The sequence below is a fragment of the Oncorhynchus clarkii genome, chromosome 20 (assembly GCF_045791955.1).
Source record: "Oncorhynchus clarkii lewisi isolate Uvic-CL-2024 chromosome 20, UVic_Ocla_1.0, whole genome shotgun sequence".
Classification (NCBI taxonomy): Eukaryota; Metazoa; Chordata; class Actinopteri; order Salmoniformes; family Salmonidae; genus Oncorhynchus; species Oncorhynchus clarkii.
In genome coordinates this window covers 70021554-70048722 of record NC_092166.1, presented here as the reverse complement: position 1 = coordinate 70048722, position 27169 = coordinate 70021554, and the positions used below count along the sequence as shown (strand labels likewise).

At 42.4% G+C, this 27169-nt stretch overlaps 2 protein-coding genes across 2 annotated transcripts in view; one reads left to right on the top strand and one right to left on the bottom strand.

Annotated features, from left to right (window-relative positions):
* The window catches only part of LOC139376839 (desumoylating isopeptidase 2), a 47056-nt gene extending 22038 nt beyond the window's left edge, over positions 1-25018 (top strand). The window contains exons 2-5 of the mRNA XM_071119787.1: positions 6674-6746; positions 8678-8771; positions 19451-19592; positions 22567-25018. Of these exons, the coding sequence (XP_070975888.1) occupies positions 6674-6746; positions 8678-8771; positions 19451-19592; positions 22567-22836 (579 nt within the window). The 3' untranslated portion in view covers positions 22837-25018. The remainder of the gene's footprint in view (positions 1-6673; positions 6747-8677; positions 8772-19450; positions 19593-22566) is intronic.
* LOC139377158 (proteinase-activated receptor 2-like) lies at positions 24649-25512 on the bottom strand. The gene has a single exon (XM_071120169.1). It carries the CDS (start codon positions 25510-25512, stop codon positions 24649-24651), a length of 864 nt encoding a protein of 287 aa, XP_070976270.1.
* Positions 25513-27169: the final 1657 nt, after the last annotated feature.

The window sequence follows — 27169 nt, the reverse complement described above, 5'->3', positions numbered from 1 at the left end:
CATAGGCCCATTATCAGCAACCATCACTCCTGTGTTCCAATGGCACGTTGTTAGCTAATCCAAGTATATAATTTTAAAAGGCTAATTGATCATTAGAAAACCCTTTTGCATTTATCTTAGCACAGCTGAAAACGTGTGCTGATTAAAGAAGCAATAAAACTGTCCTCCTTTAGACTAGTTGAGTTTCTGGAGCATCAACATTTGTGGGTTCGATTACAGGCTCAAAATGGCCAGAAACAAAGACTTTTCTTCTGAAACTCGTCAGTCTATTCTTGTTTTGACGAATTAAGGCTATTCCATGCGAGAAATTGCCAAGACACTGAAGATCTCGTACAACTCTGTGTACTACTCCCTTCATAGAACAGTGCAACCTGGCTCAAACCAGAATAGAAAGAGTGGGAGGCCCCAGTGCACAACTGAGCAGGAGGACAACTGCATTTCTATAACTTCCTAAATATTTTTTCACACTGGTGGGGAGTGCCAAGATGGGGACACGGTGGCTTTAACACAGCACCGCTTATCGGTCAGTGTGTGTGTGTGTGTGTGTGTGTGTGTGTGTGTGTGTGTAAATCATTAGCCCCATCTGGTGCTTTTGGAAATTGTATTTTTTGGTACTATTTAGCTTCGTTAGGCCTGATAAGTTAACAGTGAGCTGGCTTCAGAAAAACAATTTTATGTAATTTTCCAGACATATCTCCTGTTTATTGGGATCTCTCTCTCTTTCTACACACTATGTGCTTGCTGCTCATAGCAGACAGAGGGAAATTAGGTCTGTGGAGGCCTCCAGCCGATCCAGGGGCCTTTGGCGGGCTACACGAGCAGCAGAGCATGTGTCTGGATGTGGTGGGAGCAAAGTAGACTGCCAGAGGCCTTGAGTCACTCCGCACTGACACAGCAGAGGAGCCAGCCACACAGAGACCAGGGTTGTGTTCCTTAGGGAGATAACTTTTTGAAATGGGGAGCTACTATGTGTAGCTCAGTTGGTAGGGTTTGATTCCCATGGGGGACCAGTATGAAAATGTATGCACTCACTCTGGATGAGCGCGTCTGCTAAATGACGTTAATGTACTACCTTGTCCAACAAAATGTTTGCTGTGGTGTGCCCTAATGAACGCAACCCAAGGGTTGGTTGGGAAGAGAGCTAACCTTTAATAGACCACTGTTCACTGCTAGCCTCTGCATGCACTGTTCTTAAGTACTTGATGTTAAGTATGTTTTAACAGTCCCTTTTCACATGTATGTTACAATGTGTCCAGTCTTAAAGCTACATGCAAGAAATAGGCTTGCCACTACAGTCTGTTAGCTAGGCGATTTATAACTATTTCTTATATCTCTGGTTCCTTGCTATTTCACAATCAAATAGTGATGAGTTTTCTCTTTTGCTTCACTACCAGATGTAGGCCTACAGTATGAGCTGTGTCTTCTCTATCAGTAGCAGGGAATCTCTTGGGTGTCGCTGATCTGTGCTGGATCAGCTCACTCAGCCTAGCTGTGTTTAAGACATCTCCCTGAGCTAATTGGGCTCTTTGCTGCTGCCAAGGTTGTAATGGTGCTGATGGGTGATCGTTTTAATCACCTGGCTAGCCTAGCTTAACACTGCCTTTCGGACAGACCTGGTCGAGCAGATTTTTTAGTGGTTACGGCTGAAATTATGTTTTTGCACCTATACTTGAAGTCAGAAGTTTACATACACTTAGGTTGGAGTCATTAAAACTAGTTTTTCAACCACTTCACACATTTCTTGTTAACAAACAAAAGTTTTGGCAAGTCGGTTAGGACATCTACTGTGTGCATGACAAGTAATTTTTCCAACAATTGTAAACAGACAGATTATTTCACTTATAATTAACTGTATCACAATTTCAATGGGTCCGAGGTTTACATAGTTGACTGTGCCTTTAAACAGAAAATTATGTCATGGCTTTAGAAGCTTCTGATACGTTAATTTACATCATTTGAGTGTACCTGTGGATGTATTTCAAGGCCTACCTTCAGACTCAGTGCCTCTTTGCTTGACATCATGGGAAAATCAAAAGAAATCAGCCAAAAAAAATCAGCCAAAATGTTTTCGAACACCAAGTCTGGTTCATCCTTCATCTGGTCTGATGAAACAAAAATAGAACTATTTGGCCATAATGACCATCGTTTGGAGGAAAAAGGGGGAGGCTTGCAAGCAGAAGCACACCATCCCAACCGTGAAGTATGGGGGTGGCAGCATGATGTTGTGGGGGTGCTTTGCTGCAGGGGGTACTGGTGCACTTCACAAAATAGATGGCTTCATGAGGGAGGAAAATTATGTGGATATATTAAAGCAACATCTCAAGACATCGGTCAGGAAGTTAGAACTTGGTCGCAAATGGGTCTTAAAAATGTACAATGACCCCAAGCATACTTCCAAAGTTGTGGCAAAATGGCTTAAGGACAACAAAGTCAAGGTATTGGAGTGGCCATCAAAGCCCTGACCTCAATCCCATAGAACATTTGTGGGCAGAACTGAAAAAGCGTGTGTGAGCAAGGAGGCCTACAAATCTGACTCAGTTACACCAGCTCTGTCAGGAGGAATTGGCCAAAATTCACCCAACTTATTGTGGGAAACTTGTGGAAGGCTACCTGAAATGTTTGACCCATGTTAAACAATTAAGGCAATGCTACCAAATACTAATTGAGTGCATGTCAACTTCTGACCCTCTGGGAATGTGATGAAAGAAATAAAAGCTGAAATAAATAATTCTCTATACTATTGTTCTGACATTTCACATTCTTAAAATAACGTGGTGATCCTAACTGACCTAAGATGGAATTTTTACAAATGTCAAGAATTGTGAAACTGAGTTTAAATGTATTTGGCTAAGGTGTATGTAATCTTCCGACTTCAACTGTACTGTACATTTTCAGATTTGTTGGTATTTTGGTCCATTTTTGAGTTGAGTATTTTCAAAAAGTAAACCATGTCAAACTTGATGGAAATGTATGTTTTCTTTAGTTTATCATACTACTGTTATCAACATTTTGTATGGATTTTAGCCACTATAAAATGGACATGCATCAATAATTTCAAAGCTCACTACATTGTACATAATTTCAAAGCCCATTTCATAGAGAATGTTAAACTTGACTACTTAACTTAGACCCAATGACCATCTCTTCCAACTAATTAGACGTTTGGTAGTCTTAATTCCGTGTACTTGTCTTTAACCGCTATTTCCCGAAAGTCACTTCCAAAGCGTAAACATTTGTTTTTCTCCGATTCAGAATAATCTTTATTCACCAAATTTTGTGTGGTTATCATTACATATATTTTCCAGACTTGCCCAGAGGGAATTGTTGATATGTTTTACATTCGTTTAATTCCAGATAACATTTTATTTGTAAAAATGCGGCAAAAATGCATTTTACATACACGTCTTGAGTGTTTTACAGATAGAAAGATGAAAAAAGTATTTATCCATAATCTGCTCTGGAAAATTCCGGTTCCGCAGTGTCTTAACAAGTTGAAACAAAATATTTAGACTGACTGCATCCAGTGTCCAGATTTTTTTTTACATTTGTGTGGTAAACCTTTATTTTCAGAATGTAAAAGGCTGCTACTACAATTTCAATAAAGGAAAATGTCTGTACATTTCAGCTGTTTCCAAAACATTGCTTTGCTGTAAAAATAAAACATACTAGAAAAGTGTTGGCTCAAGGAGAAAATGTTGTTTACACTGCCCTGCTTAGTTTGGCAACTGTCGGGCGAGTGTCGTGTGCTTCCTCTGGAGGGAGTGGTCTAGCATGACAAGTTTGCAAGTTTACATTGCAATAATTTGTGTAGCCGAGGGTGTTTTTACGAAAATTCTTAGTCGTCTGAAGACCCTCTTTGTTAGGAAAGAGGCTCCTGTTATTCTTTTGAGGTGTGATTATGCTATAAAAAACTTTTCCTATCAGTATGAATATTTTTTTCTGGGAGACTGCAGTGAAAGTGGGAGGCAGGAGGCCGCCATTTAATTAGCAGCTGTCAAGCTCTCTCTTCTCTCTGAGTTATGACGCATGCTGTTAAGGACATGACAATGTGTGTTAGCAGGAGTGTGTGCAAGAGTAAGAATGGGGAAAATACAGACTTATTACAGTAGTCTACGGGTTTTCTGTCAAATAGACAAACAAACATCACCTTGAATAACTTGAAGGTGAGTAATGGCTTGGACCTGAAAGTGACAGACTGAATCCACTGCAATGACACAGACGGGCCTGCCAACAATATAATGATGTGGCAGTTCTAACGATCCGTCCGTATTTAATCTACAGGGGCGGGCAAGACCAGATTGTACAAGTAGATCAAATTACTGTCCACATCGCTCACAGGAGGTTTTAATCAGGGATCTTTTGTTACTTAATCTATGTCCTTCCGCATATGCAGACATGAGCACTGAGCAGGCTTTTGGACTTCTGGGAAGGGGGTGTTATGCATTTATGCACGCCTGTGTGTGAGCCCAATTGGTTGCCATGGTTACCTGGGGATAAAGGCGTCTGCATGCTTCCGAGCCGAAACAGTTCATGCATACACTGAGTATACAGAACATTAGGAACACCTTCCTAATATTGAGTTGCATCCCTTTGCCCTCAGAACAGCCTCAATTTGTCTGGACATGTCTTTTACAAGGTGTCGAAAGTGTTCCGCAGGGATGCTGGCCCATGTTGACTCCAATGCCTCCCACAGTTGTTTAAGTTGGCTGGGTGTCCTTTGGGTGGTGGACCATTCTTGAAACACACAGGATACTGTTGACCTGGCACATACTACCATACCCTGTTCAAAGGCACTTCAATATTTTGTCTTGCCCATGGCACACAATCCATGTCTCAATTGTCTAAAGGCTTAGAAATCCTTCTTTAACCTGTATCCTCACCTTCATCTTCACTGATTTGAAGTGGATGTAACAAGTGACATCAATAAGGGATCATAGCTTTCATCTGGTCAGTCCGTCATTGAAAGAGCAGGTTCTTCATGTTTTGTATACTCAAAATATAATGTATATTATGATAACATTTTGTGTTGTTTTGGTCTTCGGAAAGGTTTTCTTTCTCCTGTTCATGCGCACATTTTTCCCCTGATGCAAGCTGATGTTCGGTAGCTGAAGTCAACTCCCCTTCGTCAGGTCAACAGTAGGGATTCTTCATTGAAGTGTTTGTTGTCATTCAACGAGAGACCTGGTTTCATACAAATGTTTTCACTTGAGAAATACTATACCAAACATCTTAGTTAGATGTAAAATTGCTCGACTAAGACCTCGGCATAGTCCTATAACTCAATTTTTTTTAAAATTTTATCTTGGATTAATTCAGACTTTTGATCCTGGTTACAGCGTCTTAAGAGGGTCAAACGGTACTATTGCAACTTTTTTCTCTTTTTTTTCTTCTTTTTTTTTCTTTTTAAGGGAGTATCCGTGGAACAGATGTTCACTTCGCCCAGTAGAGGTCTGCTAGGAGCAAACCAAACCTAGTATGCACAAGCTTTATTAGGTCACTAGCACTTTGGTTTTCCAATTTTGGCAGTCGTCTATGAAGCGCTCCTGTCTGTATGTCAGATCTGAGAGACTGCTTTGTTCAGTGGAAGGACTGATGGTCCAGATGTAACCTTTCATATTTGACATTTCCCAGGCACATCTCAGTTTGAGCTATGTAGACTGACTGCATGGGACTCTGGGGCATCGACCAGAGAAGGAGGATTTTAGTTCATAGAAAACTATGCTCTCCGATTGTGTGCTGTTGGGCAGTGATTTATTGTTGTCTTGTCTTTCATTTAGAATAAGTGGATTGAGAACATAAAGTTAGGGCTATAGCCTAACGCGTACTGTATAACCTTACATTACACTAAAATAGCCCAGAAATGTCCTATTCAAAACCAATTATGAGGGAGGTAACATCTATCTTCTGCTTCTCCTCCAGTTGTCTCTCAGCACACTGAGGGCATGTGGAACTCCGTAAGAGTTAATGATCATTAACATGCTCCATCTTAGACTCCCCTGTTTGCTAGCACATCAGAGCCCCGTGAGGCCTAATAAAATGGTGTTTCATTCAGTAGAACAGAGCCTTCAACCTCCTTAGATAATGACACTAGCTCTCTTACTGATGGCTCTCTCCATCAACTCGGAGCAGTAGTAGGACTGGGGACCTGGCTGATGAGAAAACGGTGGCGCCAGATGCCAATTAAAAAATCAAAATAAAATCAATTTATTGGTCACGTACACAATATGCAGATGTTATCGCAGGTGCAGTGAAATGCTTGTTTCTAGCTCCAACTGTGCAGTAATACCTAGCAATAAAATAAAAAAACACATAATCCAGAAAAATAAAGAAATTAAGAAGTATCTGAACAAGCAATGTTAGAGAATGTAATATAGAATTGGTATGATGAATATGTCATCCACATCATACAGGGTCTAGCAACCGATCATTATCAAATGCATACATGTATCATTACTGAATAGAGTGAGAATGCACATCATCTTGCAACAGATGATTAGTATTTTGCTCACTGTTCAGACTGTCAAGCTTGTGTGACTTTTACATGTTTTATTCACACCATCTGTTAACCTGTAGTAAACATTTGAAAGAGTCCCCCTGTGTATCTGTGTATTACTCATACTTTTCGTCTGGAGGCAGTCGTAATGATCACAGGTGTTTTCGTTTTTTCTTTCAGTACTGGATCAACGAGTTCACCACCAATCTGGGAATTGGCGTCTTTCACTCAGGGATCGAGATCTACGGCAGAGGTAAGGAAACCTCCCCGCTGCTATTTAACAGCCCTGGGTGGGGCTGACTGACCAAAGCTCAACCACACAACCAGGCACTCCAGTGAACTGCTGGGCTGTCAGGTGCTGCTGGGTAGAACTCCTCTGTCTGCAAGGCCTCGTCAAGTAGAGAAGGCATTGAGTCCGATACTATGGTACTATTAGTACCTGACATCAGGACTGTAACAGATGGTGGTAGAAATAAAAAAGAATAGAAGTATAAACTTGTAAGAAGAGTTTCAAATTGTTGTAGCTGCTAACTCGTCTTTACTCATAATGCCTACACGTCTCAGATCCCCCCCCCCCAAAATACAAGCCACATCAACCCAACCAGAGGAATCTTTGTTAGCTAATTACCAGCTTCACTACAAACCAGACACACACTTTTGCTATTTTATTGTTTCTGGCTATTTGTTATTCAGGATCAAATGGGTTCTTCCTCTAATTAAAAAAATAGACCCAGCTAAATTACATTGCTATGAGCTGCACTGCAGATATTGCGATTAGCAAGATTCAAGACTGCTGTCACACACAGAATCTGCGCATTTGCCCACGTTCGTTTCACGGTGTTACAGCGTGGTAGCCAGGACACCAAAATCACAGAGAAGTTGAGCCTCACCCTTCACGTTTCACTCTTAATTCTTGCGGAAATTGACCACCTGGTTTACTGTCTGCGTCTGTCATATCTCTGAGTCTATCTTTTTAAAACCGCTTTATTCTAGAATCAGCCTCCAAGTTGCTCTGTCTAGCCTGTGTGTCTTGGAGGATTGGCCTTCAGCCAGGATGTGTTCAGCAGCCACTGCTTTATTGATCAAGAAGGAGAACTGGAATTGTTGTTTTAGTTGAAAACACTGGTGGTTCAATCTGTTAAATCAGCGTCTCGCCTGTGGTTTCAACCTCACAGCTCAGCCTATTAAAAGCTGCTTTCATCTATACATTTTAAAAGAAAGCTCTGAGTTGAAATATATCCTCATGGCAACCCCTTCAGTTGCATGGTAGGATGGACCTGGGTATTTCTAATGCCTGGCTTGTTTACCCTTAATTGAGCTGATTCAGGGAGACTGACAATCCCAGCAACAGATGGTGTGGATTAGGCACATAATTATTGCCTTTTACATTACTTTATGAGCAGCGCAAGCTGGCAATTATTTACTGTGTGTCTGTCTTTATGAGAGTGTGAGTTTGCCAAAACGGACACTGTTTATACATTCTGTGAAATGGATGTGCTGTGTGTATCTGTCATTTATGGAGAAAGTGCATGAGTTATTGTAATTCAGCACAAGCGTTCAGATCAGGAGTTAGTAGCAGGCTGGATGAGTACATCAGAGGGGTGGGAACAGGGTCTTTGGAGATCCCCATCCGCTGCATTCATCATGGAGCTGGGAGCTAGACGGACTGATAGAGCTATAAATACCTACCGCGTCTGCGACTTGGCTTCCTCAGACTGCCTCAGACAATCAAAACAGACTACAATACTACCCCGCCCGCCCTACACTCACCTCAAACACAGCAATTCCATTATTTTACTTTTAGATCTGTGTATGTTGTTGTGAATTGTTAGATATTACTGCACTGATGGAGCTAGGAACACAAGCATTTCACTACACCGCAATAACATTTGCTAAATATTTGTATGCGACCAATAGTTAGATTTGATTTGATCACTGGTCCACACTCACCTCAAACACAGCAACACCACCGCCACCCGCCCCACAGTCACCGCCACCCGCTCCAACTCATCTCAAACAGAGCAACACAGCCCCACACTTACCTCAACACAGTAACACCACCCCACAGCCCTGTTAATTTCCCACCAACCTCTACTAGTACTACTGTTATGTGCTATGAATCTTTGTATAGTGTTTGACTTCCTCTGTGTGATCTGATCAATGGCCTGACCTTTGACCTTTCAGAGTTTGCCTATGGAGGACACCCATATCCATTTTCAGGGATATTCGAGATAACGCCAGGGGATGCCACAGAACTCGGGGAGACATTCAAATTCAAGTGAGTATCATGGCTTAAATGGAGGGCACTTAGGGTTTTCTCACTGTATTTCGAAAAACAAGGTATGGTTAGTTGCCAAATACTTGAGCTAAAACATGAGAACATCCTTAAACCTGTTTGAAGTGGAACCAGTACTGTTGCTGACGTATATGTTCTTTCTTCACTGCTTGTGATGGATTCTGAACTGGTCATTTCTATTCATATTGGTAAAGTTAATTTTTTCTGTTTATAAAGCGGAACATGGGATCACGAGAATACCGTGAAGTCATATAGGATTTCTGCTTCAAGCGACACTGAAGGTCACATGAATAGCTAATGGTTACTGACAGTTTTTCTTTCTTCAATTGTTGTGGAGACAACCTGCATGGCCAATTTCTTGTCTTTATCTTGCAATCATTTTGTGACGATAATGCTCCCTAAAATGGTCATCATTATATACTGCCTTCTTGTAAAGGACACTCTGCCGTGTTGAAGTGTCGAGCCTTTACAGCTATGTTCAATGAAGCACACTGTTACAATGACAGTGATGGAGGTGGAAGAAGAGGAAAATCCCAGCTGGACTGACATAGAATGTTATGAATACACTTGACTGTATAAGAGTACAGAAGAACGTGTGTGTGTGGGGGAGTTGGGGTGTTTCTACAGCGTGTCATTGCAGATGTGCATGCATTCATGCAAGCCCCAAGTTGGTGTCTGGCTACTTTTGATTGTGTGTGCATGCCTGGTTAAGTCTGTGTGTACTGTATGTGTGAGAGCCTGGTTAAGTCTGTGTGTACTGTATGTGTGAGAGCCTGGTTAAGTCTGTGTGTGGGGCTCTATAGCTTGTTTGCATAAGTTATGCTCTAGATCAAATCAAACTTTATTTGTCACATGAGCCGGATACAAGTGTAGACCTTACCATGAAATGCTTACTTACAAGCCCTTAATCAACAGTGCAGTTCAAGAAGTGTTAAGAAAATATTTACCAAATAAACTAAAGTAAAAAATAATTAAAGTAACACAATAACAATAACGAGGCTATATACAGGGTGTACCGGTACTGAGCCAATGTGCAGGGGTACAGAACCTATGAACCTCAGCTATCATAGTTGTTGTATCAATTCAAGTCTGAAATGCATTAATGAAGCCTATGGATAGAGTATAATGTAAGAACTCTATTGTGTCAAGGATGCAAGTACCATATACATGTACTGTAGTTATTACCACACATGAGATCCCCACATTGTAGCCTGAACATTGAATATATTCACTGATCATGTACTTTTCCTTGGCAAATAAAGGTGCAGTTCAGTTATGAATCTCTGAAAGACATTCTTTTTCAGTCATATCCAATACCAGGTGTATCAAACTCCATTCTTTGAATGATGCTGTGTCTGCATGTATGTATTACAATTATACCCTTCAACAGTGTTTACCGCTCCTGGGACATCAATGATTACACATTGTAATTATGCAATAGACTAGAAACATGATTTAAGTAAAGGCTGATAAATAATTCATATATACATTCTGGAAAAAAACTGCATCTAACTCCCTTCATCTGCATTAATCTGAGGACACAGGATAGTATTTTAATGAGATACTTAATTTCAACCAGTGGAGAATGTGAAACGCTTTATTGAAAGTTCATTATCCAGGTGTTATACATGCATAATACATGCATTATAATTGTAATATTATATTATAAATACGAGTTCAATCTGTACATCAATGCACTTATGGTGTGCATTATAAAACGAGAAAGAAAGATGAGGTGGGGAGAGGTGTAGAAGACAGAAAGGGAAAGAGGTAAGAACAGAGGCAGACAGCATATGATTAATGAATTACAGTGCTACCCTAATTCTCTGTTCATCACAATTAATCAAATGTTCACATACACATGGTTAGCAGATGTTAATGCGAGTGTAGCGAAATGCTTGTGCTTCTAGTTCCGACCATGCTGTAGTATCTAACAATTTCACAACAACTAACTGATACACACAAGTGTAAAGGAATGAATAAGAATATGTACATATAAATATATGGATGAGCAATGGCCAAACGGCATAGGCAAGATGCAGTAGATGGTATAGAGTACAGTATATGCAAATAAGATTAGTAGTGTAGGGTATGTAAACATTATATAAAGTGACATAGTTTAAAGTGACTGGTGATACATTTATTGCATCCAATTTCTAATTATTAAAGTGGCTAGAGATTTGAGTCAGTATGTTGGCAGCAGCCACTCAATGTTAGTGATGACTGTTTAACAGTCTGATGGCCTTGAGAAGCTGTTTTTCAGTCTCTCGGTCCCAGCTTTGATGCACCTGTACTGACCTCGCCTCCTGGATGATAGCGGGGTGAACGGGCAGTGGCTCGGGTGGTTGTTGTCCTTTATCTTTTTGGCCTTCCTGTGACATCGGGTGGTGTAGGTGTCTTGGAGGGCAGGTAGTTTGCCCCCGGTGATGCGTTGTGCAGACCTCACTACCCTCTGGAGAGCCTTGCGGTTGTGGGCGGAGCAGTTGCCGTACCAGGCGGTGATACAGCCCGACAGGATGCTCTCGATTGTGCATCTGTAAAAGTTTGTGTTTTTGGTGCCAAGCCAAATTTCTTCAGCCTCCTGAGGTTGGAGAGGCGGTGTTGCGCCTTCTTCACCACTATGTCTGTGTGGGTGGACCATTTCAGTTTGTCCGTGATTTGTTCGCCGTGGAACTTAAAACTTTTCCACATTCTCCACTACTGTCCCATCGATGTGGATAGGGGGGTGCTCCCTCTGCTGTTTCCTGAAGGCCACGATCATCTCCTTTGTTTTGTTGATGTTGAGTGTGAGGTTGCTTTCCTGACACCACACTCCGAGGGCCCTCACCTCCTCCCTGTAGGCCGTCTTGTCGTTGTTGGTAATCAAGCCTACCACTGTAGTGTTGTCTGTGGACCTATTGGGGCGGTAAGCAAATTGGAGTGAGTCTAGGGTGTCAGGTAGAGTGGAGGTGATATGATCCTTGACTAGTCTCTCAAAGCACTTCTTGATGACGGAAGTGAGTGCTACGGGGCGATAGTCATTTAGCTCAGTTACCTTAGCTTTCTTGGGAACAGGAACAATGGTGGCCCTCTTGAAGCATGTGGGAACAGCAGACTGGGATAGGGATTGATTATGTCCGTAAACACACCAGCCAGCTGGTCTGCGCATGCTCTGAGGACGCGGCTAGGGATGCCGTCTGGGCCGGCGGGCCTTGCGAGGGTTAACACGTTTAAATGTTTTACTCACGTTGGCTGCGGTGAAGGAGAGCTCTCAGGTTTTGGTAGCGGGCTGTGTCGGTGGCACTGTATTGTCCTCAAAGCGAGCGAAGAAGTTGTTTAGTTTGTCTGGGAGCAAGACATCGGGGTCTGCGACGGGGCTGGATTTCTTTTTGTAATCCATTATTGACTGTAGACCCTGCCACTTTCTCTTGTGTCTGAGCCGTTGAATTGCGACTCTACTTTGTCTATACTGATGCTTAGCTTGTTTGATTACCTTGCAGAGGGAATAACTACACTGTTTGTATTCGGTGATGTTTCCGGTCGCCTTGCCCTGATTAAAAGCAGTGGTTCGCGCTTTCAGTTTTGCGCGACTGCTGACATCAATCCACGGTTTCTATCGACGGTTTCGGTTGGGGAAGGTTTTAATAGTCGCTGTTGGTACAACATCACCGATGCACTTGCTAATTAACTTGCTCACCGAATCAGCGTATACTTCAATGTTGTTGTTCGACTCTATCCGGAACATATCCCAGTCCACGTGATCGAAGCGTGGAATCAGATTGGTTGGACCAGCGTTGAACAGACCTGAGCACGAGCGTTTCCTGTTTTAGTTTCTGTCTATAGGCTGGGAGCAACAAAATGGAGCCGTGGTCATATTTGCCTTTATGGAGGGCGAGGGTTGGCTTTGTATGCGTCGCCGAAGTTAGAGTAGCAATGATCCAGAATTTTCCCATCCCGGGTCGCGCATTCAAGGTGCTGATAAAAATTTAGGGAGCTTTGTTTTCAGATTAGTGTCTCTAGTGGTGTCTCCTAACCTTCGGGCCCAAGGCCGGTTATCTTAACTTATTTTGGCTGCAGGGGCAGTATTGAGTAGCTTGAATGAAAAGGTGCCCATTGTAAACGGCCAGCTCCTCCGTCTCAGTTGATAAAATATGCATATTATTATTAGTATTGGATAGAAAACACTCAAGTTTCCAAAACTGTCAAAATATTGTCTGAGTATAACAGAACTGATATTGCAGGCGAAACCCTGAGGAAAATGAAAACAGGAAGTGGCTTCTATTTTGAAAACTCCATGTTCCATAGCCTCCCTTTGCTGGATTTAAAGGGATATGAACCAGAATCTTTTTCCTATCGCTTCCTCAAGGTGTCAGTCTTCTGAACAGTCTTCAGACATAGTTTCAGGCTTTTATTTTGAAAAATGAGCCAGAACGATAACATCGCGTCAAGTGGTCACATGAGTTTTGCTCGCGCAACAGAATTTGGATAGGTATTGCTTTTCCCTCCTACTGTGAAAGAAGTTTGCGGTTGATATATTATCGATTATATATTTTTAAAACAACCCGAGGATTGATTATAAAAAACGTTTGACATGTTTCTGTGGACATTATGGAAACTATTTGGAATTTTCATCTGCGTTGTCGTGACCGCTCTTTCCTGTGGATTTCTGAACATAACGCGACAAACAAACGGAGGTATTTTTGATATAAAAATCATCTTTATGGAACAAACGGAACATTTGTTGTGTAACTGGGAGTCTCGTGAGTGAAAACATCCGAAGATCATCAAAGGTAAACAATTTTTTTTTATTGCTTTTCTGATTTTCGTGACCAAGCTTCCTGATGCTAAGTATGCATAATGTTATGTTATGCTATCGATAAAATTACACACGCTTGGATTGCTTTCGCTGAAAAGCATAATTTCAAAATCTGGCACGACAGGTGGATTAACAAAAGGCTAAGCTGTGTTTTTCTATATTGCACTTGTGATTTCATGAATATAAATATTTATAGTAATATTTATTCTATGTAGCGCTATGCTATTCAGCGGTTGTTGATGACACTTATCCCGATAGGGGGATTGCAGCCATAACAAGTTGAGTGGGTGAGGTGGCAATGACGCGACTGGCTTCCTCTCTCATATCAAACATGCCTGCAGACGAGAGACAAATGGGTAGAGAGAGAGAGCATGATTAAGCCTTGTTTTTTTTTTATTCTAACACGGTCATTCATCATAATCATCAGGAGGTGAAATGCAAAACTGACCTTGGATCATTAACTCCGGGACTACTACATCTCTGTATTTCAATGTAAAGCATCTCTTTAATAATACTCCCTTGTTGACCTGACCAAGTGACCTCCCACCTATGATCGTGTTGTGCCCTCTGTGTCAGTCAGTTCAGATGCGGGAGGGGTTTACCAACACAGCTGATATAACCTAGAGGATTTAGGAAGAAGGGGATGAAGTGAAGGGGAGGGGAGAGAGAGACTGTTATTGTGTGTGGTCTAACCTGGTGTCCACACTAAGTGGTTACAGAGTACGTTATGCTGAAAAACAGACACATGAGGACAAACAGGAGATGTCATTATTAGACATAAATACCACTTAAAGTTTGATGATGACTTGATCATTTGAATCAGCTGTGTAGTGCTAAGGCAAAAACAAATGTGCACAGGTGTTTGGAGCATTTCGATATGCCACAGCTGTTGAGGTGTCAGGTTCACCTTAAAGGGTGATTATTCCAACTCTCTGAAAAGGTAGGAACACATATCCCACACAGAACAGGTGGATAGAATTCGACAGGTCAAGGTATCCTTCCTCCAAACTGCAGTAAGTTGTAGTACTGACATGTCACAGCACTCCAAACATCTCTCCATTAGTGTTCCACTCAAATCTCTGTGGCCCTGTGGTCTTCCTCCATGAATAGTGAACGCTGAGGTGGGTCCGAGGTTATAGAAATGCAAGTTGTGTGTGGCTCTGAGGTGTCTGCATCACATGCATTCCATAACCTCTATCGGAGTAAACCTGAAACGTTTAAATATAGAGGGCTATGTCTCACCACTTGGTTATTGCAAGGCTAACCCCCAGGGAAATCATGACTTGGCAGCAACAGATAGTCCAATGAAAAATGTCTGAGTGTTTATGTGGTGTAAATCTGTAATTTAGCAGCTGACATCTTTTAAAAAAAAAAAAAAAAATTATGAATGCATGTGAGACATTTTCCATGTACAACAAGACAGGCAGAGAGGAAGAGAAAAAGAACACAAAACAGTTTAACTACCTCTGGTTACGGACACTTTTGGCAGCAATAAAGCTTCCACGGCCTGTTCCTCGGACAGTGAACATCTGGCAATATCTACATTTTCGACCCCTTGATCAGCTCGCACTCTGAAAGTAAAGAAAATAGGTTATTTTTTTTTGTAGATATGAACACAATAACTGAGATATGACCATTCAATCTAAAGCAGCAGATGTCATTTTCAGAATACGTCAATACAGCACAGAAAGCTTAACACCAGACTGGTATTGTGGTTGTTTACTAGGTGATGGGAAATATGCAGTATGTATACAAAATGATATACTACTTTGAAAATTAATCTATACCGCCAAAGATGACAATGTATCTTGAAAAAGAGCATTGGAATAAAAAGTGATGTGCTTAACCTGCTTCATTATTTACAGTTGAAGTTGGAAGTTTACATATACACTTAGGTTGGAGTCATTAAAACTCGTTTTTCAAACACTCCACAAATTTCCAGTTAACAAACTATAGTTTTGGCAAGTTGGTTAGGACATCTACTTTGTGCATGACACAAGTAATTTTTCCAACCATTCATTAGACAGAGAATTTCACTTATAATTCACTGTGTCACAATTCCAGTGGGTCAGAAGTTTACATACACTAAGTTGACTATGCCTTTAAATTCCAGAAAATTAGGTAATGTCTTTAGAAGCTTCTAATAGTCTAATTGACATCATTTGAGTCATTTGGAGGTGTACCTGTGGACTTATTACAAGGCCTACCTTCAAACTCAGTGCCTCTTTGCTTGACACCATGGGAAAATCAAAAGAAATCAGCCAAGTTGTAGACCTCCAAGTCTGGTTCATCCTTGGGTGCAATTTCCAAACGCCTGAAGGTACGACGTTCATCTGTACAACCAATAGTACGCAAGTATAAACACCATGGGACCATGCAGCCGTCATACCGCTCAGGAAGGAGATGTGTTCTGTCTCCTAGAGATGAACGTATTTTAGTGCGAATAGTGCAAATCAATCCCAGAACAACAGCAAAGGACCTTGTGAAGATGCTGGAGGAAACGGATACAAAAGCATCTATATCCTATATCAACATAACCTGAAAGGCCGTCAGCAAGGCAGAAGCCACTGCTCCAAAACCACCATAAAAAGCCAGACTACGGTTTGTAACTGCACATGGGGACAAATATTGTACTTTTTGGAGAAATGTTCTCTGATCTGATGAAACAAAAATAAAACTTTTTGGCCATAATGACAATCGTTATGTTTGGAGGAAAAAGGGGAGGCTTGCAAGCCGAAGAACACCATCCCAACTGTGAAACACGGGGGTGGCATAATAATGTTGTGGGGGTGCTTTGCTGCAGGAGGTACTGGTGCACTTCACAAAATAGATGGCATCATGAGGACGGAAAATTATTTGGATATATTGAAGCAACATCTCAAGACATCAGTCAGGAAGTTAAAGCTTGGTCGCAAATTGGTCTTCCAAATGGACAATGACCCTAAGTATACTTCCAAATCTGTGGCAAAATGGCTTTAGGACAACAAAGTCAAGGTTTTGGAGTGGCCATCACAAAGCCCTGACATCAATCCCATAGCAAATTTGTGGGCAGAACTGAAAAAGCGTGTGTGAGCAAGGAGGCCTACAAACCTGACTCTGTTACACCAGCTCTGTCAGGATGAATGGGCCAAAATTCACCTAACTTATTGTGGGAAGCTTGTGGAAGGCTACCTGAAATGTTTGACCCAAATTTGACAATTTTAAAGCCCGCATGGGGCATCCTCGCCTTCATGGCCCTGACTTTCTGATCGAACTCTTCATCTGACATGTCAGAATAGCATTCCCTGACAGACATATTGTGTTCTTTCATCCTTCTGTAAAAAAAGCTACCCGTTACACTGTCATGAAATATGATTATATATCGACTATGAAACAAATAGGACATGGCCTGCTTATGAGTTGCAATGAAAGAAAGTTAGATTAATTCATCTGAAAACGGCGAGAACAGGCGTTCATAGCTAAATGCTTTTGGTTAGCTTGAATAGTAATTGCATAATTTATCATTCTACTGTATGTACGTTACGTTACGTACCGACACTGAATCGTAGGAGATATGTAAAAGTTGGATGGCGGACTTCCCAGTGTTGGTTACCTGAGATGCCATCATCTCACAGTCCTTTGTAGAGGTCCGCTATGACTTCCTTTGAATTGGAAAAAAGTTGCTTTCAGAACAGTTATTGTCAAAGATTTTGCTCTCGACAAAAATACACAAATGTAGCACATAACAATTTGCCTGTGAATAACCAGACCGTCATACAAACTTGCTCTGCAGAATTCTTGATGCACAACCGAAGGTGCTGCCATATCCTGCCAGCACGCCCACAAGCGCCCACAGCACGCCCACAGAATGACGTGGAAGAGGGCTAGGCACGAGATGGGAGTAACAGCAGTTTGTTGCAAGTTGGGGAGGGGAGCTAATAGCTGAACAATGGACTATTCAACCTTTTACTACAGAATAGCTAGGTGTGAAACCCACCTATCACAGACCAGATTTGCCCTAACGACCAAGGGATAGCTTGCTACTCAATGTAATAAAGTAATGACTTTTCAAATAAGTTACCTTACACGTTATGTTCACTGACAATTTGTTAGCTACGCTGTCGTTACGAACCACATAGCATATCATTAAAGCAGTATGTACCGGTATGTTAGCTAGCTACCTAACTTTAGTAATTATACATCAAACTTGTCAGTATATGGGGGCCTCCCGGGTGGCGCAATGGTCTCTGTGCCACCAAAGACTCTGGGTTCAAGCCCAGGCTCTGTCGCAGCCGGCTGCGACCGGGAGGTCCATGGGGCGACGCACAATTGGCCTAGCGTCGTCCGGGTTAGGGAGGGTTTGGCCGGTAGGTTATCCTTGTCTCATCGCGCACTAGCGACTCCTGTGGCAGGCCGGGTGCAGTGCACGCTGTCCAGGTCGTTAGGTGCACGGTGTTTCCTCCGACACATTGGTGCGGCTGGCTTCCGGGTTGGATGCTCGCTATGTTAAGAAGCAGTGCGGCTTGGTTGGGTTGTGTTTCGGAGGACGCATGGCTCTCAACCTTTGTCCTTCGTCTCTCTCGAGCACATACGGGAGTTGTAGCCCTACAACTCCCGTACGGGCTTGGGAGAGACCAAGGTCGAGAGCCAAGCCTACTCCCGACCGTCACATTGTACAGCGCCATATTTGGACACACCTACTCATTCCAGGATTTTTCTTAATTTTTACTATTTTCTACATTGTAAAATAATAGTGAAGACATCAAAACTATGAAATAACACCTATGGAATCAGTTAAGAACACATTCCTATTGACAAGGACAGCCTACTCCTTCCTCTCTGTTGGGGAATTGAAACCCGGGTAATTGAAACCCGGCGGGCTGGAGAGCTTTGTATGCATCACTGTGTGTAGAGTGAAGGTCTAGAGTTTTATTTATTATTATTTTTTAATTTTCTGGTTGCACATGTGACAGTTAAGCAGCCCCATGGCACCCCATGGCACTCTGCTACTGATACCAATGAGTAGAACATGTTCTAAGTAAACTTTGTGTGTTTGTGTATCTGCAATAGGAGGATACTACTGGGAGAGGCTATAAACACCACAGTCATGTTGGTTGAATGACGCAATTGTTTTGGCGTTCTTCTTAAAAAAAAAATGTTTAAACAAATGCAGTATCTATTATAGAATAATTGCCAGGGGTTGCCTTACTATTGTCACGCCCTCTCACATAATGCCTCCAGCATGGATTTCTAGGTCTCTTTTCCTTAACTTACCTTTATCTATATAGCTCTATGTGCACTACTTATTTGTATATAATGTATGTGAACTCCTGTCTGTATTCTGTCTCTAAATGTTGTCCTTCAAGAGCAGCACCATATCACCAAGTACAATTCAGAGTGTGTAAATGTCCTTGGTGAATGAAGTTGATTCTGATCTTCAGATGATGGTGGTTGTTGAGTGATGAGGCTGCTCCTGTCTTAGTACAGAATGCTCCAAAGATACTATAGTGGCTAACACTGTGGTCCACTTCTCCCCCACGGCTCATTTTGGTTAGGCTGAGTCACTCCTGTGAAGATGAAGAGCTTCATCTATAATTGAAGTGAACTCTGCCTGTGTAGTCATTGTGCAGATGGTTGTGTAGATTCCATGCATACAGTAGCATTTTTAATCTAAAAGATGACAAAGGGTAGATTATGAAGTCTTAGGCAACGTTTTACATCCGCAAAACTGCCCTTGAGCTCGGCAAAAAATCTTGAATACTCACAATAAGTAGGAAGTAGGAATTATAATTTCTCATGGTAAAATGTAAAACATTTTCTTCTATGATGAAAAAATGTGCTTAGAAGTGACCTTATCTCTCTGTGTTGATCCTGTTCCTGGAATCAGAGAGGCCATTGTTCTGGGCAGCACAGACTTCACAGAGGAGGATGTGGAGCGCATCATGGAGGAGCTGGGGAAAGAGTACAAGGGAAACGCCTACCACCTCATGCACAAGAACTGTAACCACTTCTCCTCAGCCCTGTCGGAGGTAAGGGACGCTCTGAACACACCCACTCTCTCTCGCTCCCTCTTTCTCACCCACTCACGTACATATATTATTTATGCCCAAGCTCTCCTTAATAAGGAAAGACAAAGGCCTATATCCCTGTGTTGTCCAGGGTGCGTCACAAGGCTGAGCTAGAACATTCTAGGTCAGGGTGCCTGGGTGTAGTGCCACTTTGCCCTGACGTTGAACCTGCCAGGTGCCAGGTCCAGCCTAGCACAGTCTCACAAAGAGAAGAGAAGGAGAATCCCCCACCTCCCACAGGACAGACGACAAATATCTCAACCTGTGTTAGTTCAGTGCATTGAGTAGAAGCCAAGCAATATGAGTTTAAAAGTACAGTGTTAGAGCAGATTGGTGGAGCGGGTGAATAATGAGTATGATTACACCCAGCATCTGTGTTGCAGACAGGGATTAGAGAGCTCTGCTACAAGCCCAGACACACTGCCCCAGCTGCCAGGCCTGTCATACACCATTGACAGAAACTCCTCCTGACTCATACACCTACATATGCAAATACAACACACACCTACTAGCAAACACCTACAGACACACTCATTCTCACACACATGCATGCTCACACAATGCATAGGTTCAGGTTACCCCTGGAGACGGGGGCTCTTCCCTCTGGGCTTTGGTCTCATGCTTACTAAATTAACATCCTCCTTGGAAGAGAAATTAAGATGACCATAACATTTGCTCTGCGGTATTTTACAATGTGACTGTTTGAATAGAATTCCTTGCATAGTTAAATGTTTTTCTTTTTTCTCTACTGTATTATTGACTATGTTTTGTTTATTCCATGTGTAACTCTGTTGTATATGTCGAATTGCTATGCTTTATCTTGGCCAGGTCGCAGTTGCAAATGAGAACTTGTTCTCAACTAGCCTACCTGGTTAAATAAAGGTGGGGGGGGGGAAAGAAAAAGATTTCCTCTGAGAACCCAGTGTAATCAACCCAAATTGTTCTGAGAGAGGAAGTTAGGCTTATTGTCCATTCTTACCAAGCATTCTGCCTTCTCCCATCATTTACACCCCTTGGTCTCGTTGATTCTCATCTTTATAATGAAACACTGCACTAATACAGTGGATATTCACTTCTGTGGTGGTTCCTGTCTATTAGGGGCCATCTTGAGCTGTGAAGTATGTGTGAGTGTGTTTCCTGGGGACGGTGAAGAGGGAGGTGACTAATACTCCAGATAGTCTTTGGTGTCTCTGACACTGATTATGTCTCTGCATTTGAAAGGCAAATGAAGTGGGCCTGATGACACTCTGGATAAGAACATATTTACAGTGAAACCAGCTCCTCTTCTCCCTCCTCCTGAAGTGTTGAAACACTCATTTACCTCATTGTCTTGTTAACACTTCTACAACCACACACGTCTAGTATGACAATGTATGGCTATATTGTGTAGACTCAGTTTTGTGTAGAGTCAGAGCGTTGTTTCTAGTAATTTACATATCTATGCATAGCCTAGATATGTACTCTTGTTGTAGAGTCCTCTCCCTATTGGATGATATAATTGTTCAGGAATAGAATGGGTATGTCCTCCTCGGTCTGCCTCAGGCATACAGCGCTTCTCTCCCTTCCTTGTTGTGTGGGAAGTATCTGTTTGACAGTTTCATTTTCTGCCAGCCTGATTTGCTCCTGGGATTGTGCACGTTTGCTCCGCAGTGAAGGAATCTGTGAGAGAGAACTTGGAATGGGATTAGCTCTGCAAAGTCCACCACAGATCCCCATCTCTAGGTGTGACAGTTATTTATTTCAGACCTGTGTGGTTTCTGTACTGAAATCCTACATCCAGAACGGCAGCCTGTAATTGTCTTTTCTCTATGTGGTCTATTTTAGGTGATATTTTGCAAAAATGAAGATACTGAATGGGAGAACACAGCATTCCTACTGAAACGGATTACTCAACCGTGGAGAACCAGTCCACTGATTGGTGGCCTAGTTCTCATGGGAAGCCTATATAGACATATGTATGTCTGTCATTGGTAGCCTACATCAAGCCTCATGAGCAATGTCTTGCCTTTTCATGTGAAATGTAGGCAAAGACTAACAACCTCACAATCACATTGTGCAGTTGAGAACATGAATGTCACTGCTCACAAGGATGTTAACCCATGCACAATTGAAGCCCATCATAGCAGGCTTGTTTGTGGCATTAAGGCTATTTTATAGCTCCATCCCATCAGGCCTCCAGAATGAGGCAGTGGAAATGATTCTCCTCCTTCTCTTCTCTGCCTCAGTGCTGCTGCTATTATCACACGTGGCTAGTTTTTCACAGCCAGAGGCTTTTCCCATCCAAGACTGGGTTTTTCCAAAATGGAATAATTCAATTTGACGTCAGGAGGACTAAAGATAAAATCTACAGCTAATACCGCTTTGAAAGAAAGGGCCATTTGTGTTTCTCTGCATTTACTGGGTCAGTTGTTTGGTGTTCGCTTTGGACCACGTGGTTTGAAAAGATTGGTTTTATGGTTGCACTATTTTCACAGGAAATATATTTTTATTCTGATGTGAGAAATTCTAAGTATGTCATAGGTGTTAGAGAAGTGATAGGGGACAGATAACAATTCAACACAGATGTCTTTGTCAGAGTCTCGAACAGAAGTAAACTCTTCCATTCACTCGGGTGATAAAAGGAATGGTCCTGACTAGTGTCCATTAATGAAGGCATTACATTGTAATGATGTCCGTACTTAGCAAGACGATACAGACACACTATTTTCACATTGAAATAGCACCCAGTCCATCAGATGAATAAGGGTCCAATTGAATACAGTCTAGTGCAGTTCATTCTAATACCTCAAGGACCATTAGCTCTATCCTGCTTAGCAGGGCCAAATGCCTTACCGCTACAGTGTCATCAGATCCATTTCCAGTAAGGCCTAGCACTCTAGTATCAGTGCTGCATGTCTCACTGTTCCACTCTGCACTCTTCCTGTCTGTCCATCAGATCCTGTGTGGCAGGGAGATTCCGCGCTGGGTGAACCGGCTGGCCTACTTCAGCTCCTGTGTGCCCTTCCTGCAGAGCTGCCTTCCCAAGGAGTGGCTGACCCCGGCCGCCCTGCAGTCCAGTGTCAGCCAGGAGCTCCAGGGGGAGCTGGAGGAAGCAGAGGACGCCTCCGCCTCTCTGGCCTCCATGAGCTCCATGCCTTCCCCCTCCCTCTCCTCTCCTTCTCCCTCCAGGCTGCCCAGAGTTCCCCGACATCAGCCACGCCGATAGGACTAGTCTCAGGGTTCACCATCGCCTTCAGTGACAGGCTCCGGCAGGGCCCCCCCACATGGACAGGCTTACTGTACTGTACACCACTCTGCCAATAGACACTACCCCTACCCACCACCCCTGCCTACTGTGCTCCTGATGAGACTTGCCATCCACCAGCTGCATTGAAGCCCCGCCTACACTGACTTAACTGGCAGACTTGAGGTAATGGCTACAGGCTCAGAGTACTGTTGTTTTACACAGAAAAACAACATTCAGATCATGTTTTGTCATTTCTTCATTTTCTTGGCCTTTATTTTATATACTCAGGACTCTGAAAAATATTTTATATGTTTTGCTTTTCTGACACTTTCGTCATCACTCTATATAGCATTTTTAATCCTCTTTTGTTTACAACCTTTTTGTGTGTATGTTTTGAGTGTGTTTTACGATTACCGAGAAGCTACCACCTGGGCCAAACTCCTCCACACTTTTCTTACAACACACACAGCTGATGTCTACCCCCGTGGCAGCTGTGCCTGAAGTTTTTTACTGTACCTGCTCGTTGAGCTCTGCACTGTTTCTCTATAGTTGACCTGTTTCTCTCTTTGTAAAGCAGCGGACTCCTTCTTAACCTAGAATATCTATCTAACTTTAGATGTTTTCCACTGTTTTTAGAGTCTTCTGTGTAACTGAAAAGATTTGTATCCCATTTTAAAGTTATTAAAGAAAAATATATGACGTAGATTGTTTTAATATGTTATAAACTAAAGCTGTTCTCCCTACTGAGTGTGGTGCTGATGTCAGTATAGCTTAATTCCATTTCTAATAGCCAGGAGGGAGTCAGCCTATTTGTAGGCTGACTCCCTCCTCCTCTATCTGGGCTGCTGCTGTTGCACTTGACTGCAATAACATCTCTGTGACGGAAATCTGATTGGCCTCCATTGTTTGGGATTGTACTTGGCACGTACCAATGGCTATTGAACAACACTCAACTTGTATTAACATGAGTTTTCCTGTTGAAGTAGCAGTTGTTGCCCAAACAGGATATTTTCCCACAGTATATGAAGGCTCCAGACTGATTAATGTTAGCAAAGAGAATCATGACTCCAAAAAAAAACTAGATTCAAGCTTACTGTATTTTCTCTCAAGATGATAAATGTTCTGTGAAACTGACCTACCTGCTCAGGATGTGCTACCTCAATGGGGATTTTCATGGAACTTTGTCAGATGTAGAAGTTCTGGAAAAGTGAGCTGTCCTTCATAACTCAAAAGCCATAGAGCTAACTACTGAATGTAATCCTTAATATTTACTCACTGTGCCTTTTTGTCGCTAGATACGCAATCCTGTTAGCCAGAATTTCCATTTGGAATGAGAACTTAGATTGTCAGACCACCAGGTCCTTGAGCGGTTGCTGGCAGTGTCAACTGTTCTCATTCAGATCTCTGTGTTGACATGTTTTCACCAGCCAAGGCACCAAAGGACCAAGTCCCCGAGATCTACTCTGCGGTGGTGACGTGAGTGTCACACTGCAGATATAGCTGTCGTGATGGCCTTTTCCTCTGGAAGTCCTGTTTCTGTTACACCTCTGAGGTGTGATGACCCCTAGTGGCGTAGTGAACACATTGCTCTGTGGAGTTTAAATGAAAAATATGTCCATGAACAGTGCTCTCTGTAGCATCAGTTTATTGAATGATGAGGATGAATTTATTGGAATTGATCTATCAAAGTCAAACAACCATTTAACAATTATTCCTCAGCACCATTGTAACAGGAGAGGACTTATTGACAGAATTGAGGAATTCTGAATTTGAATTGATTTATAGTCCGTGCTAAAGGCGTGTCTCAGTGACCGTCTCTGACAGAGTGACCACAGTCTGTGTCTCCTCTGGCTGCCGGCTCAGCTTTTTACAGCAAAGTAAGGACTCCACTACCTCTCTGGGGCCCTTAGTCATGAAGATGTAGAGGAACGGGTCCACTAGAGGATTCAGATACAGCAACAGATTGGCAATCAGCCCTAAGTAGCATACTTCCTCCTTCAACGACTCGAGCAGAATGTTCAGAATGAAGGGAAGAAACAGCACAGTATAATTGGTTAGGATTGCCGCCAATACACCCACAGACCTTTTCTTCTCCGCTGTAGAAGTTGACCTGAAACATAGCAACGCTCTCCATGAGTCGAGGAAGAAAAACAACAGAAAAGGGAAGGGAGTGAGAAGGGCCACTGCAAACCAGAACAAGTATTTAAACACTGCGAGGGCCAGAACAGCGGAGGGCGCTCCCCACATAGCCAGGGAGATGATGAAGGACTGTTTAAGCTTGCTGCAGCAGCTGTAGCACTGGGGGTACGTCACCAGCAGGTGTCGCTCTTGTGCAATGCAAACCATAAAAGTAATGTTGGATATGATGCCAAAATAAAAGATCAGGGTAGCAGTGTCAGCCGATAGGATACTCCCAGTAGCAGCCTGTGGTCTTCCAATGAAACTGAAAATGTCTGAAACAAGAAGGCTGATGACATGGACAGGAACAGGGTTGGGACCCTTGACCAGGTTCTTCATTGTGTAAAGGGCCAATCCAATGGCAGGTAGCCCAACGGCAAAGGTTATCCAGCCAATGACCTCAGCAACACGGTCAAAAGTAGTGTCAGTGTTGTTTGTGTTGTTGTTAACAGACCCTATATTCATATCTTTATCCATGGCGTTCTGGTCATTTGAGCTGGTTTATGATATATTTTTGTGGTGTTTAGTGGCATTTACCGGTATAGTCATTTTGTGACAGTGTCCTCTCATCTTTCACACACTAGAATGACAGCAACAGGAATAATGTATTAAATACCTTTTAGAAGGAGTATGTGTACAACATTTTAAATATCACATTTGTTTAGTCTGTCAGTGACAGCCTATAGTACATTCTAGGCTACAAACAGCACATAGGCATTCTCCCAAAATCACTTCTATGTCACTCTACTGGCCTCGTTAATAAGACCATGCTCTAACTAGCTACTATTGCTTAAAGGCTACTCTCATACTTCCGTCCCGTGTTCATGGAAATTTTATATTTAAAATGTTTCCTGAATTCCATTCATCCCCATAGCATTTAGATAATTTGGTACTGCCTTCCCTTGCCAAAAATAGACAGAGATAATCCATGGCCTTACCTGAAGTAGCTTTGGAGAGAACCGCATGGAAAGAGCGTTGTGAGTTCCTCCTCAGTGTGTTTTACCTTGCTGTTGATGGGTGAACGTCAATTACTGTACCTGGATGATCCCCACAGTAGATGATGCGTCTGGTACCAGGTCCGTGCTATGAATTGGATTGATTTGCTTTTGGCTTTTTTATATAAATGTTTTATTGGTGCTGAATAGCATGGTCACTTATCTTCCTAGAACTGCTAGATAAGCGGTTTCACAGAAGCTATACAGACTCACATTTCCCTAAGTTCCAGTTGAGCTATGCTGATGGTATTGAAAAGAGTCGATTTGCATTTTGTACTTTCCTCAGTCTATAAGCCAGGGCATAGTTCCTCCTAACAGACACTGATGTCATTTAAACACATTCCTGGAACATATCAATGAATCTTAAAGAAGCTCAGTCATCCTAACCAACAACACTCAAGAGTGGTTGAACTCATGAACTTCCCTGTCAAAGAACTACAGTACCAGTCAGAAGTTTGGAGACACCTACGCATTCAAGGGGTTTTCTTTTTTTTTTCTTCTACATTGTAGAATAATAGTGATGACATCAGAACTATGAAATAACACACATGGAATCATGTAGTAACCAAAACATCAAAATATATTTTAGATTGTAGATTCTTCAAAGTAGCCACCCTTTGCCTTGACAGCTTTGCACACTTGGCATTCTCTCAACCAGCTTCACCTGGAATGCTTTTCCAACAGTCTTGAAGGAGTTCCCACATATGCTGAGCACTTGTTGGCTGTTTATCCTTCACTCTGCGGTCCAAGTCATCCCAAACTAGGTTGAGGTCGGGTGATTGTGAAGGCCAGGTCATCTGATGCAGCACTCCATCACTCTCTTTGGTCAAATAGCCTTTACACAGCCTGGAGATGTGTTGGGTCATTGTCCTGTTGAAAAACAAATGATTGTCCCACTAACACCATACCATCTGGTTTGTGCTATCTCTGTAGAATATGGTAGCCATGAATTGAAATCAGACAGTGTCACCAGCAAAGCACCATCACACCACCTCCATGATTCACGGTGGGAACCACACATGCAGAGATCATCCGTTCACCTACTGCGTCTCACAAAGACACGGCTTTTGGAACCAAAAATCATTATCCTGTTGAAAAACAAATGATAGTGGGACTAAGCGCAAACCAGGTGGGATGGT